Here is a 19,034-nt window from a genome sequence, read left to right on the forward strand (position 1 = left end):
AGAACAGTCTAGCAAGAATGAGAACTGGTGTAGATACATATGCCTGTGGGGGTGGGGGGGACGCTGGCTGGTGGGAATCTGCTTGTTTCTGCATAGGAAATATATATTTACCTTCTCCACCTGCCCCCTCCCACTTGCTTATCAGTACCACTCTAGACAAGTACGTATTTTCTCTGCTCTTTGGTTTATAAAGTAGCTCATTTATTTACATTAAGACAAAAAGGCATAGATATTTATTCTTAGCTGTACATTTTTGAGGAGTGGAGAGTACACTTGGCTTAGCTAATAAATAGGCTTTCTTGCCAAAATATACAGGGTTCAGAATCTCAGAACTGCAGTTTAAAGAAGAAAGTAGCATTTAAGTTGGAATGCTAATAAAAGAATTGTTCTGTTTGGAAGACAGGTAAACCATGATTAGTCTGGTCTATCTAGATGGGATCGCACTTGTGGAGGTAAAGATTGTGAGCAATTTGGGATTATCCTAGTCTCTGAACTCAGAACAGGTTTGGATAGTTCTGTTGATGAAAAGTCTTTATCAAGTACTTAATTTAAGGTTTATGATTAAATCTGTGTGAAGAGTTATTTACAAAATCCTAATCAGAAAAAGGCTTGGGAAGTTTGAGGCAGATGTACTGATGTTGTAGAGCTGAGAAGTGATTTTCTTTGTCAGTTGAGATACTTCCTCTCGCACAGAACAATATTACATCCCCATTTTTATCCCATTGTATGTGGTTCTACTGACATTCAGGCTCAGGCATCCCAGAAGATATATCATGTTTTTAAGGTACAGTTTATTCTGTTGCAACAGGTGTTTCTATAACCCCGGTTTGCTCATATGCAGTTGGTAAGCAGGAGGACAATTCAGTAAAACGTGGAGATGGTGTTGGTTTAGTTAGTTTTCCCTAGGCAAGGGGATAGGAATAGAGGAGTAAAATTACAGTCCTTGGGAGAAAAGGGAAAGCTCTTGGCTGGAGTGTTGCAAGGTATGTGCCGTGTTGGCTCTGCTTGAAGAAAATTTCATATGAGCAACGGTACCAAGGTGGAATAAAGATCACACATAACTTAAAAAAAAAAATCATCAGAGAGGTGTAACCCCCTTGCACAAATCTCAGGTGGCAGGCTACATTTTTCTCCTGTACTCAGCAGTCATAAACAAAGATCTCTGCTCTCTTGTGCATTTAAAATAGATATTTCCATAAAAACATGGTTAGTGACTTTACTGTACAGAAAATAAAGCTACCTTTCAATGTTGATAAACCAAGTAGGAGAAAATGGCTTAGCGTGGATCACTGCCTTTTCTGAACACTCATGCCTGGGGCTGGACTGTGCATCCCAACACACTGCAGACATCCTTGTTTCACTTTCCCCAATGTTCTGTGACCACCTCAGTGGTTGTACCAGTGCTGTGCTTTATTTACATGGGCCTTGGCGCAAGGTAGTACCTGTAAAGTGTTCAGTAAGTATTTTTCCAACTCAAATTACAAGACTTGAAAACCCAGATGAATTCGTTCATTCACGTTATTTCAAATAACTCTGACAGTACAGAATTTTACCTTGTAGATAACAAAAAGCGGAGAATCCCTTGTTTCTATTGATCTTTAATAAGTACCACAAATACTAATTATCAGACACCCATTCAACAAAGAATCCTATCTGCACATCATTTGCATCCTGCCAGAACTAGAATCCAAAATAACATGGTCATTCTTTTTTAATACATTGTACCGTGCTGCCAACTTTGCATTTTTCAAAGTGCTTTTATGTTCATTGTCTCTTATAATATGCATGAAAATCTTGTGTGGTAGATATTGTTAATTCCATTTTAGCAAGAAAGTAATAATTTGGGAACTAACATTTAACAAATAAATAATGAAACAACTGTTATTTTGAGATAAGGGTAGACTCTTATGCAGTTGTAAGAAATTATACAGAGTTCTCTTAACCCAGTTTCCCCCAATTATAACATATTGCATCATTCAAGCACACTGTCACAACAGGAAGTTGACATCGGTACAGTACAGTGCATGTACACTTGTGTTTGTGTGTGTGTTTAGTTATGTGCATATTGTATATTCATGACCACCACTGCCAGAACCAAGGTGCAGAACAGTTCTGTCCTAGGGGTCCTTCCTGCTACCTTTTTATAGCCACAGCCACCTCCATCCCTCCCTTCCCCCATCCATGGCGGCTACTTATCTGTTCTCCATCTCTTATTTTGTTATTTTAATAATGCTATATAAGTGGAATAAAGTGTGTAATTTGGGGGTGTGGCCTTTTTCACTCAGCATAATTCCCTTGAGACCCATCCGAGTTATTGCATGTTATCTATAAGTTTGTTCCTTTTTATCGATGAACTGTTTCCATGGGGTGGGTATAACGCAGGGTAACTAACTATTCACCTGTTGAAGACTATCTAGGTTGTTTTCCACTTTTTGGCTGTAATGAACAAAGCTGCTATGAATGTTCACATGCAAGTTTTTGTATAAATGTGTTTTCTTTTCTCTGGGATAAATGCCTAGAATTGCAATACTGGACTTTGGGCATTTTTAATATCCCATGAGGCAGTAGCGTCCAGCCAAGATTGTTTTAAATCAGTGTTCCGGTTACAGAGTTGAACAATTTCTGAGGGTCCTGCCCCAGTCAAATTTTTCCTATGAGTCTTGTTACCTTAATGAGCTCTTTTGCCAAACGTGAGGTTTTTCATGGACGCTCCTACCCTGTCACACCTAAAATGCTTATACTGAACTGAGGGTTGTAGGACTGGGTAGTGTCATGAGCAGCGAAGACTGGACTTCCTCCTCTCTCTCAGGGACGATGGCCCCTCTTCCTCAGTCTCGGCACTCAAACGCCTGGAGCGCAGTCAGTGGACGGATAAGATGGACATGCGGTTTGGTTTTGAGAGACTCAAAGAGCCTGGTGAGAAGACAGGCTGGCTGATCAACATGCACCCTGTAAGCACCAGTGCTTTTCCTCCGTCTTCCCCACTCGGGAGGGTGGCTGCACCCCCTTGTGAATGACCCCTGGTGGGAACTGGTTGTCTGGGCCATGCAGAGGTGGGGTTGTTTGTAGTTCTACTTTCCTCTTTAACTGCTTTGAGCCCTCTTGCGGGCCGCTGGGAAGACTAAGGTGAGGGGCATCCCTGTAACCCATGAGAATAAAGCTTTCAAAGATGAGGGGGAGGCAGAGAAATTCCCATTCGGAGGCTGTTGTGATGAAGTTCTTGTGAATGGGTCTGGTAGTATTTAGGCAAAGGTGGAAGAAGGTTTTGTTTTGTTTTAATTAGAAAAAATTTTCAGGTGGGGAGGTAATTAGGTTTTATTTATTTTTAGAGGAGGTACTGGGGATTGAACCCAGGACCTAGTGCATGCTAAGCATGCCCTCTCTCACTTGAGCTATACCTCCCCCATCCCCCCCCCCTTTTTTTTAAGTGCTCAGTTTCCCAGAGAAGGAGGAAAGTCTCTTGTGCTGTATAGAGGATAACCTTGTGCCCATGTTGACTGATTCTCTTGTAGACTGAGATTTTAGATGAAGATAAGCGCTTAGTTAGCGCGGTGGATTACTACTTTATTCAAGATGATGGGAGCAGGTTTAAGGTAAGCTCTTGAACCCCAGGAAGCTAAAACCACTCAGCGATGAGGCATAGCTGTGCCCCAGATGACAAGTGTTCTTTTAGCTCTGCAGCTGTGAGGAGGGGCGGGAGGTTTCTAGTGTGCAGTTACCCAGAGCCCATCGGGAACATGGGCCCCTGGGAGCCACATTAATCACCATTTAAGATGTCCTAAGAGAATCTGGCTTGGAAAGACTAAAAGATGAGCAGTGTTGTATCTCTTAGACTCCTGCCTCTGTGATACGTGCAGGTCCTAATTTTGTATTGCATCATCTGTCTTAAGGTATGGCAAGGTCAAGAACGCGTTGGGTCTAGGCTGCTCACAGATATAACAGCAAACAGCCTGTCTTCATTTTTCTCCCTTTTTTCTTTCTCATCACCCCTGAACGGGTTGTGACTCCTGCAGGTGGCCTTGCCCTACAAGCCATATTTCTACGTTGCAACCAGAAAGGTAAGTCTGTGGTTAATGGCATCACGTCAGACCAGCTGTGCCTTGTTCTGTAGGGGCTTCGGCACTGGAGGTAAAGAGGCTGCTAGAAAAGCAGACAAGGAATGAAATAGATTTTACTAACAAAAAATCCTTTCATTCTAACCCTGATTTAGGGTTGCGAGCGAGAAGTTTCATCTTTTCTCTCCAAGAAGTTTCAGGGTAAAATTGCGAAAGTAGAGACTGTCCCCAAAGAGGATCTGGACCTGGTGAGTATCATCCAGCCCTTTCAGGGTAAATGAGGTTGGGTCCAGCCTGCCCTGGGGCAAGATGGGAAGAGAACAAGTTCAGCACCCGTGGGGGATACAGGTGATGGGGCTTTGGTGACCTTCCTACATCCTCTTAGAGAACTCTTGTGGCATAGTTGGTGCCACGTGCAGAGTTGGACAAGGTCCTTTGGAGTTGCCAAATTTTCAACTCATTTATTTACCTTTGAAATATTCTCTTTTATTTCCTCTCCCCAATTAAGTATTTTTTTTTTCTGTTGAACTCATGAGCACCATCTCTTCACTCTGTAGCCAAATCACTTGGTGGGTTTGAAGCGAAATTACATTAAGCTGTCCTTCAACACTGTGGAGGACCTTGTCAAAGTGAGGAAGGAGATCTCCCCTGCTGTGAAGAAAAACCGGGAGCAGAGCCATGCCAGCGATGCATACACGGCTATGCTCTCCAGGTGAGCGTCACTCACATAAGCAGAAGAGCCAATCAGTCCACAAGGACTGTTTCCCATTTTTCCTTAGTTGACAAGATAGATAGGAGGCGGGAAAACAGCAATAAGACTACTTTAATGACCGGCTCCATTCAGTGTGGAAACATTTCTGAGCAATTAGGTAGACTTTCCTGTGTGTTCCATTTGTGTTAAATATATGGTGGCTTCCTAGGTTATGTTTTAGTTGTCCTCCTTTACTCACACAGGAGTTAGATTTGCACCTCCAAATTGAGGTGCACATCTTCTCCAGAGGACACTGGGTATCATACAGAGAAGTTTAAACACAGGATACCAAACACTGCTCATTAAATGTATAGACATCAGCAGTAACAGGAAATGGGGTGAGAGATTAAGAAGAAATCTTGCCTAATTAAACGTTATGATGACTTCAGAAGAACTCATTGTATCCTCTGACAAAAGAAGATCAATTTGGGACCCTGTACATTTCTGCAAACCCCATGCCCCCTGCCAGTGGCCCATTAGTTACTATTGAGAATATTTCGAGTTTTAACCAGAGACCAAATAAAGCCTGAGCCTTCTCTAAAACTCATTCTTTTTTTCCCCCCTTAATAGTCTATTTAGCATTTGGAAGCTTAGTGGGCAAATATTGGAGTGAATGTTCTAGGGACAGTGATTTCTCAGTTGGATATAAGAATCACTGTGAATCAGAAATAGTTACTATTTACCAGTCACTTCACCATGCAGAGAGCTTTGTCACTATTACCGACAACACTCTTGCAGGTGGGGCTGTTACTGTCATCCTTTTCTTGATGAAGAAACAAGTTCAGTGAGAGTGGGTCACATCTGTAGACATGCCTCCCAAGTAACTTCTTTGCTCTTTTAATTGGGGTGTAACTTACATCCTATAAAGTGCACCTCCTGAGTGTACTGAATTTCCTGTGTCTGTGGCCTGCTGCTTGGTGGAGTATGGGTCATCCAAGGTCATTCCTTAAGAAGAACCTGTCCTGATCATCTCAGCCACCTTGATTTACTTCTTGTGTTTACAGTGTGCGGACGCTGGTCTTCCCACTCCAGCCGCTAGAAGAGTGTAGTTAAAGAAGCCGCTCTCTAATTTTGCAGTGTTCTACAAGGGGGCAGTGTGATTACTGATGAAGAGGAAGCCTCTAAGAAGATTGCTGACCAGTCAGACAACATTGTAGACATGCGAGAGTACGATGTGCCCTACCACATCCGCCTCTCTATCGACCTGAAGATCCACGTGGTGAGTGGGCCATTGCACTTGAACAGCTCCTGGCGGCCGGGGTGATACTGAAGGGTGGAGCCGCAGAGACGTGGACCTTGCTGGCCAACGTGGGACCTTTGGTTAATGCACTGCTCGTCCTGCAGGCTCACTGGTACAATGTCAGATACCGAGGAAATGCCTTTCCTGTGGAAATTACCCGCCGAGATGACCTCGTTGAACGACCTGTGAGTACCTCTTGCATTTCCACCATCATGAATTTTCCAGTTGTTTCTGGGAGTATCTAATTCAGTGCTGAAAAGTGACTTTGATCCAGAAATTTGTTTGCTGCTTTTTCCTCAGATACTTTCTTAAAAGAATCATGTTGTATTTCTTTTCATCAATTTCTGGCCTGACAGTGTAATTTCACTTTGCACGTATGCATCATCGTGTGACGTCAGTATCTGAGCGAGGCTGGATCTGAACGTTGGAGGGAAAGCTCTCTGACTTCCATTTTGGGTGGTTAATAGCAAAGTGACACATTGAGAAATGGATTTACAAGTGGTTCAGAGACAGCTTTGTGATCTTGGGAAAGTCTGTACTCTGTTTTCCCCCATCCAAAATGAAGATGTCGGCTCTGTACTAGTCTCCTGTCGTGGGTATCATAGAGGTCTAAATGAGGTAATGCATTTTCAAGAGCTTTGAGACTCATGCATTCTATAATTCTAGACTTTTCCTGTGAACAGCTGCTCTAGCCTTTTCTCACATGTGTAAGTTTTTGTATCATCATAGTGTCCTTGACATAGGTCAGTCAGTCTCAAGATGCCTGTTTAGTTTAACTTCTTCCCGAGCCTTCCTCTGCAGCAGCTTGACCCTTGCTTGTAGTAACTGGTGGTGGAGGTGGAGGTGGTAGCTGTCGAGAGGACCACCAGGGTATCTGGAGCTCGGCTTGATTTGTGGCCTACTTAACGCTGCATTTCGTCCCTCCAGGACCCTGTGGTTTTAGCATTTGACATTGAGACGACCAAATTGCCCCTCAAGTTTCCCGACGCTGAGACTGACCAGATTATGATGATTTCCTATATGATTGATGGTCAGGTGAGTGGTGCCTTCTGGGAGGTAAGCTCCCTGTGAACAGGGACCATATCTGGTCCCCAAACCAGAACAGTGTCCAGCCCATGGTTAGTATTTTTTGGTGAATTAGCTGTCTGACATTCAGCCATGCTCTGCCTTCCAGTGGAAATCTGAGGGTTAGGGAGCACATCTGTTCTTGGGAAAGCTACAGAAGGTGCCTCTGAGATGCTGCAGAGATTTTGTGGCCAGAGTCTCGGCTGCGTGTGGAGAGGTGTGTCTTCGGCTTTGTGTCTGTAACTCGTGCTGACTGCTAATGAACTTTCCAGGGCTACCTCATCACCAACAGGGAGATCGTCTCAGAAGACATAGAGGATTTCGAGTTCACCCCCAAGCCAGAATACGAAGGGCCCTTCTGTGTCTTCAATGAGCCTGATGAGGTAGCAATGTCATGGGAAACTGCCTGTGTTTGGGGTAGAATGGGAGGAGGAGGCTTGGTGACCCCTTGTCACAGCAGCAGCTGGACTCGGTTCCTAGTGGCTGGTTCCTCATTCCTGTGGAGGCCCAGTGTGGGTGGTGGGTGAAAGTGAAGGGCTGGTGTGAGGTGGCTGCTCCTCAGCTTCGGAGAAACACTTGCAGGCAGCTTGAGGAAGAGTAAAAGCAACCCTCTGACTACTAAGATTTGTTGAATTCAGGTTCATCTACTCCAGAGATGGTTCGAACATGTCCAGGAGACCAAACCCACCATCGTGGTCACCTATAACGGGGACTTCTTTGACTGGTGAGTTGGGGGGTTGGGGAGAGGAGCACCAGGTGGCATGGATGGGTCCTCATTCCGTCTGAGAGGAGATGGGGTGAGATGTCCTCTGGGCAGTCTTCCCTGTCTCTGAGAGAACTGAGACTCACTGCCCCATGTGCTTGTCCATCCTCTGACCCTCAGGCCATTTGTGGAGGCCAGAGCAGCAGTCCACGGACTGAGCATGTACCAGGAGATAGGGTTCCAGAAGGACAGCCAGGGGGAGTACAAGGCACCCCAGTGCATCCACATGGACTGTCTCAGGTAGGCCCTGCAGCTCACCTAACGGCTTGTCGCAGTGTCTTGTGAGGGCTTTTCTGTGAGTGAGATCCAAGGCTTCCTTCTCGTTCATGCTGATTCTATCCACACTCTCTTGAGGAAGAAAGGTGGATTCCAAGAAGCAGCTCACCTGAGAGGACAGTGCCTACTGGCTCTGCCCAGGCCCAGGGAGATGTCTTTCATCACTTGTTCATCATTCAGTCAGTCAGCACACACATGCTGAGCATTGGCCCTTGGGGTGTGGAGGCCACACCAGGGAGAAAGGCCTGGTGGAGTGAGGTCCAGTGCTTTGGGAGCTCGTGGGGGTGCCTGGCCCAGTGGGAGCTGGGCTGTCTCCTAAAGGACAAGCACAGTACCCAGACAGGCTGGGATGTCCAGGCTGAGGACAAGTATGCAAGGCAGCCCTGAGTGCTGAGAAGGGAAGGCTGGGGAGGTGGGAGGTCTCACGGCCTTTCTGTGCCCTGTGGAGAGGTGGGTTTTATCTTGGTTGATTCATTTTTCCCTTTAGCCTGGCGTTATGGAGCATGGATTGAAGGAATGGGCTGGGTCATAATGTGGACAGGAGTGGAGAAGCGAGGACTTGGGGATCTATAGATTTGGGGACAGAGGGCCAAGAGGCACGGGGGCACTAGTCCTCAGGATTTGAGGTGGGCTCCTCGGGGAATAGGGCAGAGCTCAGGTTCAAAGTAGAAGCAGGCTTGGGAGCCCCATCCTCATGGAGGACCCAGGGACTGTGGGGCATGTAAAAGAAACAGAGTTGAAGGATACTCAAGAAGAGAAGTAAAGAGAGGTGGGGGCCTTCAGTGGAGGCAGCAGTGCCAGGGAGGCCACAGTGGGGCATTTCTGGGGGAGAGGATGGCCTGTAGGGCAGAGATGCCAAAGAAGGTGCAATTAGATGGTGCCAGTAGGAAGCTGTGTGTCCTAGAGGGACAGTGACAATGGTGTCAGTCGTGGGGCTGAGTCTTGGGGAGGAAGTGGAGGTGGGCATGGGGTGGCCTTGAGCACTTCCTTGCTGAGGAGGTCCTGTAAGAGGAGGGGAGAGCAGGGTGGACCCTGGCAGCACCCATAGGGGACCAGCTGTGGAGGGATCTGGACGGCCAGAGGATTAGGGTCCTGCCTGCTCACCTCTGACTTTCCCTTTGAGGGTGAGAAGGAAGGCCAAGGGGTTCAGAGGACTGGCTCTGGCATCTCCTTGTATTTGTGAGTGCGTCTGTGAAGTTACCTGGTTCTAGGTGAAAGATTTTCTTAAGGGACCTGTACCACATGAGGTCTTGGAGATCTTTGGGGTCCCCGTTAGGACCCCACATCCTCCTGAGGTGTGTGCAGCTTTGTCCCCTCTCACAGGCTCCTGGCTTCATCTCACTCATTTCTGGCTTTTCCTGTCTCTCACATTCCCAGGTGGGTAAAAAGGGACAGTTACCTTCCTGTGGGCAGCCACAACCTCAAGGCAGCTGCCAAAGCGAAGCTGGGCTATGACCCCGTGGAACTGGACCCCGAAGACATGTGTAGGATGGCCACCGAGCAGCCCCAGGCACGTGCGCTGCCTTGATGAGTTCACCCTTGGTAGGGATGTGGGGGCCACTGGGAAGTCGTCGACCTCACTCACCCGTGTTCTCTCCTCAGACGCTGGCCACTTACTCTGTGTCGGACGCGGTGGCCACGTACTACCTGTACATGAAGTACGTCCACCCCTTTATATTCGCCCTCTGCACCATCATCCCCATGGAGCCTGATGAGGTCAGTGCCTCCCCTGGCCCACTTCTGCTGGGGGCAGTCCCAGGCGGCTGATCACACTTGGCCACTGGAGGCTGGGGTTTGGCTCAAAGCCTGGCGTCTCCCCTGCAGGTGTTGCGGAAGGGCTCCGGAACGCTGTGTGAGGCCCTGCTGATGGTGCAGGCCTTCCACGCCAACATCATCTTCCCCAACAAGCAGGAGCAGGAGTTCAACAAACTGACAGATGATGGCCACGTGCTGGATGCAGAGACCTACGTGGGGGGCCATGTGGAGGCCCTGGAGTCGGGCGTGTTCCGCAGTGACATCCCCTGTCGGTTCCGGATGGTGCGCACGCCCCACCCCCCCCGCCCCACCCTGAGTCTCCTGAGGCTGGGCCTCTTCCCTTGAGTGCTGTGTAGGACCCAGGAGGGACCAGCCCCAGGGGCCGACGAGTAGCCCTTACCCTGGGCTCCCCCTACATCCTCTGTCTGGCCGCCCTTGTCCAGGGCACTGCAGGGCAAGCACTTGGCTCCTTCTGGAGCATCCTCTCTGTAGCCTCCCCCTGAGGCAGGTTAGTTGGTGCGAGGGTGTTTTCCTGTCTTACCCACGCTCTCTTTTGGTTGTTTGCATTAGAATCCTGCCGCTTTTGACTTCTTGCTGCAGCGGGTGGAGAAGACCATGCGTCATGCCATTGAGGAAGAGGAGAAGGTGCCCATGGAGCAGGTCACCAACTTCCAAGAGGTAACGCTCTGGGGGTGGGGTTGGGAGAAACAGTCTGTTCACATGCCTTGCCTTGTAGACTGGCACCTATTGTGTGGTGGTGCTTGGGCACTGAGACAGGACACAGGGTCTCGTCTGGTCTAGTAGGACAGGGCAGTCGCCTGGTCACAGTGGATGAGCCAGCTTAGCGGGGTGGGAAAATTTCAGAGAGGCAGTGGGCCCTTGAGCTGGCTCTCAGGACACAGTGGTGGGCAGATATGAGAGAGGGGAAGGCAAGTGAAGGGTTCCAGGCCAGCTCATTTGAGCTTTATTTTGTAGGCAGTGAGGAGACTTTGGAGGGTTACCCCCACCACCGTTGGAGGTTTTTTTATTTATTGTTAAGAAGACTTTAAAAATGGTGACAGAAGTTCTTTCAAATTACAGGGTAGAATGTAGTGACTGTAAAGTCCATCACATAATGGTTTAGAAAGTGCCATTTCCAAAGTGTCTCACATGACTGGAGGCCCCAGGCACCTCCTGCGTTGCTGGTCCTGTTCCTTTGAGTGTGGCACATCTTTGGTCTCAGTCAGGCCCTGCTCCACACTTTGGCATGTTCCGTTACTCCAGTGGTTTGTGGTTTTTACCAGTTCCAGAACTGATTTCAAGACACGCCTTGTAATAGATTCAGCAGGCAAAATTGAAACAAGAACATGTGCACACACTCCGCTAATTGTGAAGTGCTGTGCAGCTGTTGTCAGCTACAGCTGTCATGTACTTCGGGAACTCTCTACAAACCAACGTGGGAAGAAGGAAGTCTGGCTGAATAACAAATGGGGTTGAAGAACAACTTGGAAGGAACAAAGCTACTTCTCTCGAGTCTAAGAAACAATAAAATGAGTGAGGAGTGAGGTGAAAGGTGTGCTAATTAATTAATTAAAGGGTCTCCAGACACCTTAGGGAATCCAGACGTGAACTCTTTCTAGATGACAGGAAATGTGTCTTGGTAGCTGTCTCCAGAAAGTGTTCTCTACGGGCCGGCCAGGGTCTTTAGGGGAAGGGCAACGGTTTCACCTGTTTGTTCCTAGCTATCATCCCAGCGGTGGGTGGTGGCAGTTGGTGGGAGGTATCAGCAGGGGGCACACGGCGTCTGGTTTGCCCAGGGGTCGTCTGTCCCCTGTCCTCCCAGCCTTCCTCCCTGTCCCTTCCCGAGCAGCATTTCAGAACATGCCTTGGAGTGGAGAAGGATGGGGGATTGTTCTCCCAGTGGTTCTTTTGCCTAAAACTCAGTTAGAATCAAGTCTTGTCTGGTATTTCCTGTTCTACTTGCTAGATAATCCTTTTAGTCATTCTTTTCTTTACAATTTCAGTTTGACTACTTTGGAGGGCTTTAAGGAATTTTTTTTAATACTAAGGGGAATTTTACATACAAGTAATTTTGTAAAATGAATTTACCAAGTTTAATGTATTCTCTCCTGATTAATTTTTTTTCTGGTTAATTTTTGCATAATTTAAGTGTTTTCTAGTTTATTCTTAAATGTCTAAAGCAGAGTTTGGCAAACCATGGCACAGGAGGCCTGTTTTTGTACAGCCAGCAAGCTAAGAATGGCTTTTGTATTTTTTAAATGCGGTAGAGAAAGAATATGTGATAGACTGTGGTCATAGAACCTGAAGTATTGGTTACCTGATCCTTTACAGAGGTTTGCTGAACCCACATCTAAAGTTGTTTTTTGTTTTTTTGGTTTTTTTTTGACCAGCTTGTCTAAGAATGCCGGTGTATTAAATTAAATGATCTAATAAATATTAGATTAACTCCTTAGATATTAGATAAATTTTAAATAAATATTAGATAAACTCTCAAACTTTAGTGTCATGTTTCTTAGTGTTGCATACATTTTGGACAAAGTGAGCTTACCAAATAATTATATATCCCTAGTGTTCTGATTTAACTAGGTGTTACATTTTGGGGAGTGAGTAAAAATAACTGTTAGAAGCCTGTTCAGCCTCTTACAGTTTATGTGACCATTTTTGTTTTTTAGGGTAATATTCTTATTTTCAGAAACTCTGTATTGGTTCTTTTTGTTAAATGTGCTTTATTTCTTTAAAATGGCCTGGACTTTTTCCCTTCCTTTGTTTTAGATTTTTGGTCTTTATTATCTTTGATCAGCCTAATTTTAGCATGTGCACTCCAGGAGGTTTACTCTCTGACGTTCTCGGAGATCTCCTCCCACTGTGTTTGCTTTCAGTCACAGTGGGTGTTTTTTCGCATGCTCTGCAGTTTTGGAGTGTGAATTCATCTTTAGCAGGAGAGCCGTCAGGTAGTTTTACAGTTTCTGCCTGGTTCCACAAAAGTGACACAGGCCTGATGTCCTTCCTCACCTGGTTCCTTGGCTGGAGGGTCCCAGACCAAGTGGAGAGTATAATGCAGATCACAGACCTATTAGAGCCTGTGGTGACAGATGCTCAGGGAAGACACTTTCTCCACCAGAGCCCAGAATAGATGCAGTTTTGTTGAGCAGACTTGTTCCAGTTTATCCTGTTATGGAGGTGGCCTTTGAGAGTCCTACCTTATTTGGGGGTGTGGGTTTTGTCTCCCTGTTGTGTATAGGTTGTCCCTTCCTGAGGAGACATGAGAAATGTGAAGGAAAGAGCTCACACCACAGGCCTGAGGCCGCTGACCTCAGAAAAGCCTGCATGTATGGCTGCTGGTGTCTGGGAACTTGAGTTTCAGGAGGCTTCTCACTTTCCTCTGATAGGAATGCCTCATGTGCACTTAGGGTGCTCGTGCCAACAACGTGGCTTATGCTGAGCACCTGTTCTCCCTCTGGGAGTCAGCTGTTTTGGTACCTGCAGGCAGAGGTGCCTGTGTGACCGGCCCCCATTAAAACCCTGGGTGCTGGGTCTCTCTGAGCTTCCCTGGGAGACGGCACCTCTCACGTGTTATCATGCTTGATGCTGGAATTAAGCTCATCCCACTTGAGCCTGGGCACCTCCTGACTTTGCCCCTTTGCCTGTTGAGCTCTGTGTCCTTCCACTGTGAGTCACCAAAGCTGGGGGTAGTCTTGGGGACCCTGACACAGGGCCAGTGAGTTAGGCTCAAAGCTGCTCTGGTTTTGAGTCTGCTTGTCACTTTTGTTCTCTGGGGATAACTTAGAAGCTTAGTTCTGCATTTACAGGGATAGTTTTCATATTTTATGCAGGATTTCTAGATGTTTGCCATCAGGAGGGCTTTTAAGCTGACAGCCTTGGCTAGAAAGAGAAATCTGACTCATTGGTTTATAAAATAATGCTGGAGAGTCTTAGCACCATGGTTCAGGGCAGAGCATTTGGTCTACGAGGGCCGGCTATTGAGCCCATGCTAACCTCTCGAGCCTTCTCATCCATCAGATGAGGGATTACTGAGACAGGGATGTCGTGTCCCATGCCTGCACCGGTGGGGCAGGGCACTCGGCACCCAGGGAGTGTGGCTGTTGATAATCTAGCTGGGTAGCTGGGTAGCTGGGTTCTGCGCTTGCTAGCGGACGGGCCGTGGCCTGTGAGGCTGCAAACCATCTTTTCTCCCAGCCCTCCAAGCTCTGGGGGTGGAAGCTGCTGCTTCCAGTGATCCTGTCCTCTGCCCTTCCTGCAAGTCCCGTGCACCTTCAGGGCCTGGCTCTGGTAGCTGTCATCTGCCGTCCGTCTGGGACCTGGGGTGCTTTCTCTGTTACTTTGTCCATACGGTCTGCAGTTTTCATCTTGGCTGCCAGCCTCAACCTCTTCCCCTTTGTCTGTAGGTGTGTGACCAGATTAAGACCAAGCTCAGTTCCCTGAAAGATGTCCCTAACCGGATTGAGTGTCCTCTTATCTACCACCTGGACGTGGGGGCCATGTACCCCAACATCATCCTGACGAACCGCCTGCAGGTGAGACAGATTCTCATAGTGAATCAAGCTCTTCATGCCCAAACCTTAACTGCTCCCTCTCTGCCCCCTGCGCAGCCCTCTGCCATGGTGGATGAGGCTACCTGTGCTGCCTGTGACTTCAACAAGCCTGGAGCAAACTGCCAGAGGAAGATGGCCTGGCAGTGGAGGGGCGAGTTCAGTGAGTGTCGGCCCTGGGTGGGGGCTGCTCAGTGGAAGCAGGCGGGAGGGTCTGTATCACAGACACTTCTCCCGTCACGCTTCCTAGTGCCAGCCAGTCGCAGTGAGTATCATCGGATCCAGCACCAGCTGGAGTCAGAGAAGTTCCCTCCCTTGACCCCGGAGGGCCCCGCTCGGGCCTTTCACGAGCTGTCCCGTGAGGAGCAGGCCAAGTACGAGAAGAGGAGGCTGGCAGGTGAGCAGCTGGGGCAGCCGCTGGTCTCCGCAAGCTGTGTCTTCCAGTCGCATCTTCTGTGCTGGTGTGTCGCACCTCGGGTCAGTGAAGCCAGTGCTGAGCTAGCTGAGGCTGCTTTGAGCAGCTCCTCCTGTGGGCTCCCTTTCATCACTGATCCTTCAGCGAGTGTGCAGTTTGGATCCCTGTTATTTCTTTTTCTTACCTAATTGCTGTGGCCAGGACTTCCAGCGAATATTCAGATACTGCACCCTCCTTCCTGTAGTCTTTGTGTACGCGGTCTGTTCCTACGATGGCTGCCCTTTCTTTCGTATGGTTCACTCGTAGCACGTCCTTCTGAGTTTCCTGCTCCTTTGCCTTAATAAGGAGCTGCATTTGTTGGCATCACTGTCTAGCTCTCTCTGGCTGTGTCCAGAAGGCCTGCCTGTCTCCTGTGTGGAGTCTCACACGCCCCTCACTCTCAATGGTGTCCAGATTACTGCCGGAAGGCGTACAAGAAGATCCATGTGACCAAGGTGGAGGAGCGTCTCACCACCATCTGCCAGCGGGAGAACTCTTTCTATGTGGACACAGTGCGCGCTTTCCGGGACAGGCGCTATGAGTTCAAAGGTCTCCACAAGGTGAGTCACCTTTGAGGATGGAATAGAGTCTGGTCTCTGGGCTGAAAGTTTCTTGCTTGTCGTGATCTGGATGTGTTCCTCCTGACCTCTGGGCTGGGAATGCGCATTCAGACGGTGTGCAGTTGTTTTTAACCTTGAAGGATAAGGGCCTGGGGCCTCACAGCTATTCTGAATGATTGCTTTTAAAATAATTATGTAGAGCAGGGGTCAGCAAGCTACAGCTGGCTTTACTGGAACTGAGCTGTGTCTGCCGCGGCAGGGAGGGAGCAGCTGAGTCAGAAACAGGCCTGCGTGTCTACAGAAGCCACCACGTGGCCCTTTACCTTGCCGACCTCTGGCTGGGCCACGTGAGACGAATGTTTTTACTGACATGTTTCATCTGATAGGATTAAGGAAAGTACCTAGCAGTACCTCAGTTATGATATCAACAGATAATTTTATATTTCAGCAGATCGAGTTGTTTGTTTCTGAGACCTTCCTTCCCTGCTGGACTCAGTGAGTCATTGCATCCTGCCCTTACAGACTTTCATCATCATGCTTTGTTATCATTAGCTTTTTTTTTTTTTGTGCTAAAACATATGTAATACAAAATTTAACATTGTGAAGTGTACAGCGCAGTGGCAGCAGGTGCATTCACCCTCCCTGGTGATGGCTGCATCTACATTATTGAGGTGAAATTGGCATGGGGTAACCTGGCCCTCAGGTGGGGCAGCACACGGCCCTTGTTGGCGTTGACATAGTTTGTGACTAGCCACCATTGGTCTGTGAGTTCTGCCTAGTGAGTAAATTATTCTAAGCTGTTGCCTCTAATGATGTGCACTTTGCTTTCTGCCTGTCGGTGGTTTCTGAGTTCCGTTGTTTGAGAAACCCTGTAACTCAGCTTGTTGAGTGCATCACATAAGAGAGTAGATTGAATCAGAGGACTCGCTCAAATTGGCAACCCCTGGGCCTCTTTGGTGGAGTGAAGCCCCTACCTCTGTCACTGGTCACCAGATGTGAATTTCATTTGCTTCTACAGTTAGCTGCCAGGTTCTGGGTTCTATCCCAGGAGGTTGAAGTTGCTCCAAGTCTGAGGTGTCCAGGTGGGCTGCTGCTGTCATAGAGTATTTTCTCCTAGTCCTTAGTCTCATAAGAAACAAAAATGTAACGTGCATGTATATTCCTTTATGTTCAAAACTCCTTTCAGGACATCTGTCTCACATGGGACAGTTCTAATCTGAAGGTGACACTTGAGAACCACGTGTGCCGTTGTGGCCTGGCTCTTGGTTGGGGGGCATGCAGACCCTGTGAGGGACATGTTGATGCTGTACTCATGTTAAGTTTCTTGAGTACTAGTGGTGTTGTGGTTACGTAGGAGAACGTCCCTGTTCCTGGAAATTGTGTGCTGAAGTCTTTAGGGGCCTGTTCATGCTATCGGCAGCTTTCAGTTATTTGTGCCAGTAGAGAGAGAGAATGGAGTAAAGGAAATGTGGCAAAAAGTATCAATAGCGGCCTCTCTTGGAGAAGCGTATATAGTCTTCGTCGTACTTTTTTCCCCTAAGTTTCCTATATATTTAAAATTTTCGAAATACTAAAACCTTGGGCGTTGACTGTATGCAGAGCGTGAACGGGGAGACTCCAGGTGGTGACTGTGTATGTGGCTCTCAGGTGTGGAAAAAGAAGCTCTCCGCAGCCGTGGAGGCGGGGGACGCAGCTGAGGTAAAGCGCTGCAGAAACATGGAGGTCCTGTACGACTCCCTGCAGCTGGCGCACAAGTGCATCCTCAACTCCTTCTACGGCTACGTCATGCGCAAGGGGTAAGCTCCTGCCTGGGGAGGCCTGGGGGCCAGGGAACCAACGAGGGAGCTTGACCTCGAGGTGAGCAGGGCCCAGGGCTGCGAGCGGGAGGGGAGGGTTGGCTCCTGCAGGCTCACTTCCAGGAATAAGGGCGAGAGCAGGTGGGGCCTGGGTGTCAAGGGTCGGTATTGCTGGGTACGTTCTTCTGGGCACCCTGGGCTGGAGGCAGCAGTTTGCTAGTTTCTGGCATATGACTAATGAAGGGCGTAAAGTCGTCCCAAAAGTGGAGGGAGCCAGAGCGAGGATCTCAAAACCAAGATGGAGACTGTTCCTGGGGTCAGGTGCCGAAGGAAAATGAGGCCAGGTGGGGCCTGCGTGACTTAACTGCCAGGTGGGTGGGGGCCTTGAGGAGGGTCAAACTGGGCAGCTCTGGAGGAGAAGGGTGGTGGTGGGGCCAGGACTGGTTCGAGGGAGGGTGGCTTTGTTTATTTGTTGTTGCTTTTTAATGGTAGAGAGGGAGGGGCTATGGGCAGGGCTGGAACCTGAGTGGAGTTCCCTGGGGCTGGAGGGACTGGCCTCAGGTCGCCTGACCCCTCTTGAGACCTGGTGTGGACAGTGAGCCATGTGGGCAGGTGGGCAGCTGTGGGTATCTGCCAGCTTGTGCTTTCCCTGAGAAGTCAGAAGATGAGTGTGGGGTTTGGGAGAACAGAGAAGGCATGAGATGGTGCGGGGGAGGGTGAGAGACACTCGGGGGACACGCGGCCATTTGGGCCAGTACTGAGAGTCCTGTTGAAGCTGAGGAGGTGAGCTGTTGCAGTGGCAGCAAGCTGCATCCTTCCAGAACTTTCCTGAGCTGAGCCCTGCACCTTGAAGTAGGAACAGAGGAGTGCCCTCGGCACAGAGCTCAAATCCAGCTCAGTTCTTCCCTGCTTTTGACATCCCCTTCTTGGCATCCTCCTCCCCCTCCCCCAACCCCAACTCCTCTGATGACCCTCTGGAGGAAGCCCCCCACGCCCGACTGTGACTGTCCTTCGCAGGGCCCGCTGGTACTCCATGGAGATGGCCGGCATCGTCTGCTTCACGGGGGCCAACATTATCACGCAGGCACGGGAGCTGATTGAGCAGATTGGGTGAGTGCTGCACTTTGGCTGGCTGCTGGGGGTGGCCTGGCTGGTGGGGGAGGCCGGACAGCTGAGCGTGGGAGGGAACAAATGGTGAAGGTGGAGTTTGAAGTTGGCAGGTGTTTCATTTCGTGGGTTCAGGGCCAGGAGGAGCCTCGTCCACTGTCAGGACTTGACACTGGGTTCTTGCTGTGTAGGTCACAGCCCAGCATCCATGTGGCCTCATTTCTCTGTTTCTATGAAGGAGGCCCTTAGAGCTGGACACAGATGGAATATGGTGCGTCCTGCCCAACAGCTTCCCCGAAAACTTTGTCATCAAGACAGCCAGTGTGAAGAAGCCCAAGGTGACCGTCTCCTACCCTGGGGCTATGTTAAACATCATGGTTAAGGTGAGTCTGGGTCTCCAGCAGAGGGCAGCCTTCTGGGCTTGGGTTCCTAGTGCCACCGCACTAGGGGATTCGGGAAGGGGCGCTGCGTCGGCTCTCGCACTGGCACGATCCCCTTCCCGATTTCAGACCCCCTGCCTCTGCCATTCAGGTGACTGTTTCTGTAGCCTGAGCATCTGCGGAAGATGCTGTGCTTGACAGTTACCTGACTACCTTCTCCTTCCGCGTAGCACCCAGACCTACAGAAAAATGGCAAAAATAGAACTGAGAATTCCTAGATAT

At 48.8% G+C, this 19,034-nt stretch overlaps 1 protein-coding gene across 2 annotated transcripts in view; it reads left to right on the forward strand.

Moving 5' to 3' along the window:
- The window catches only part of POLE (DNA polymerase epsilon, catalytic subunit), a 48,393-nt gene that overhangs the window by 1,634 nt on the left and 27,725 nt on the right, over window positions 1–19,034 (forward strand). For both annotated transcript variants that reach the window (XM_032471936.1, XM_032471937.1), the window contains exons 2-23: window positions 2,810–2,951; window positions 3,513–3,593; window positions 4,014–4,058; window positions 4,211–4,303; window positions 4,613–4,767; window positions 5,884–6,025; window positions 6,151–6,231; window positions 6,974–7,081; window positions 7,384–7,494; window positions 7,750–7,835; window positions 7,995–8,114; window positions 9,528–9,660; window positions 9,753–9,866; window positions 9,975–10,187; window positions 10,476–10,583; window positions 14,312–14,440; window positions 14,516–14,618; window positions 14,706–14,852; window positions 15,324–15,469; window positions 17,117–17,265; window positions 18,283–18,375; window positions 18,611–18,755. In XM_032471936.1, the coding sequence (XP_032327827.1) occupies window positions 2,810–2,951; window positions 3,513–3,593; window positions 4,014–4,058; window positions 4,211–4,303; window positions 4,613–4,767; window positions 5,884–6,025; window positions 6,151–6,231; window positions 6,974–7,081; window positions 7,384–7,494; window positions 7,750–7,835; window positions 7,995–8,114; window positions 9,528–9,660; window positions 9,753–9,866; window positions 9,975–10,187; window positions 10,476–10,583; window positions 14,312–14,440; window positions 14,516–14,618; window positions 14,706–14,852; window positions 15,324–15,469; window positions 17,117–17,265; window positions 18,283–18,375; window positions 18,611–18,755 (2,644 nt within the window). The remainder of the gene's footprint in view (window positions 1–2,809; window positions 2,952–3,512; window positions 3,594–4,013; window positions 4,059–4,210; window positions 4,304–4,612; window positions 4,768–5,883; window positions 6,026–6,150; window positions 6,232–6,973; window positions 7,082–7,383; window positions 7,495–7,749; window positions 7,836–7,994; window positions 8,115–9,527; window positions 9,661–9,752; window positions 9,867–9,974; window positions 10,188–10,475; window positions 10,584–14,311; window positions 14,441–14,515; window positions 14,619–14,705; window positions 14,853–15,323; window positions 15,470–17,116; window positions 17,266–18,282; window positions 18,376–18,610; window positions 18,756–19,034) is intronic.

The sequence above is a fragment of the Camelus ferus genome, chromosome 32, assembly GCF_009834535.1.
Source record: "Camelus ferus isolate YT-003-E chromosome 32, BCGSAC_Cfer_1.0, whole genome shotgun sequence".
Taxonomy (NCBI): Eukaryota; Metazoa; Chordata; class Mammalia; order Artiodactyla; family Camelidae; genus Camelus; species Camelus ferus.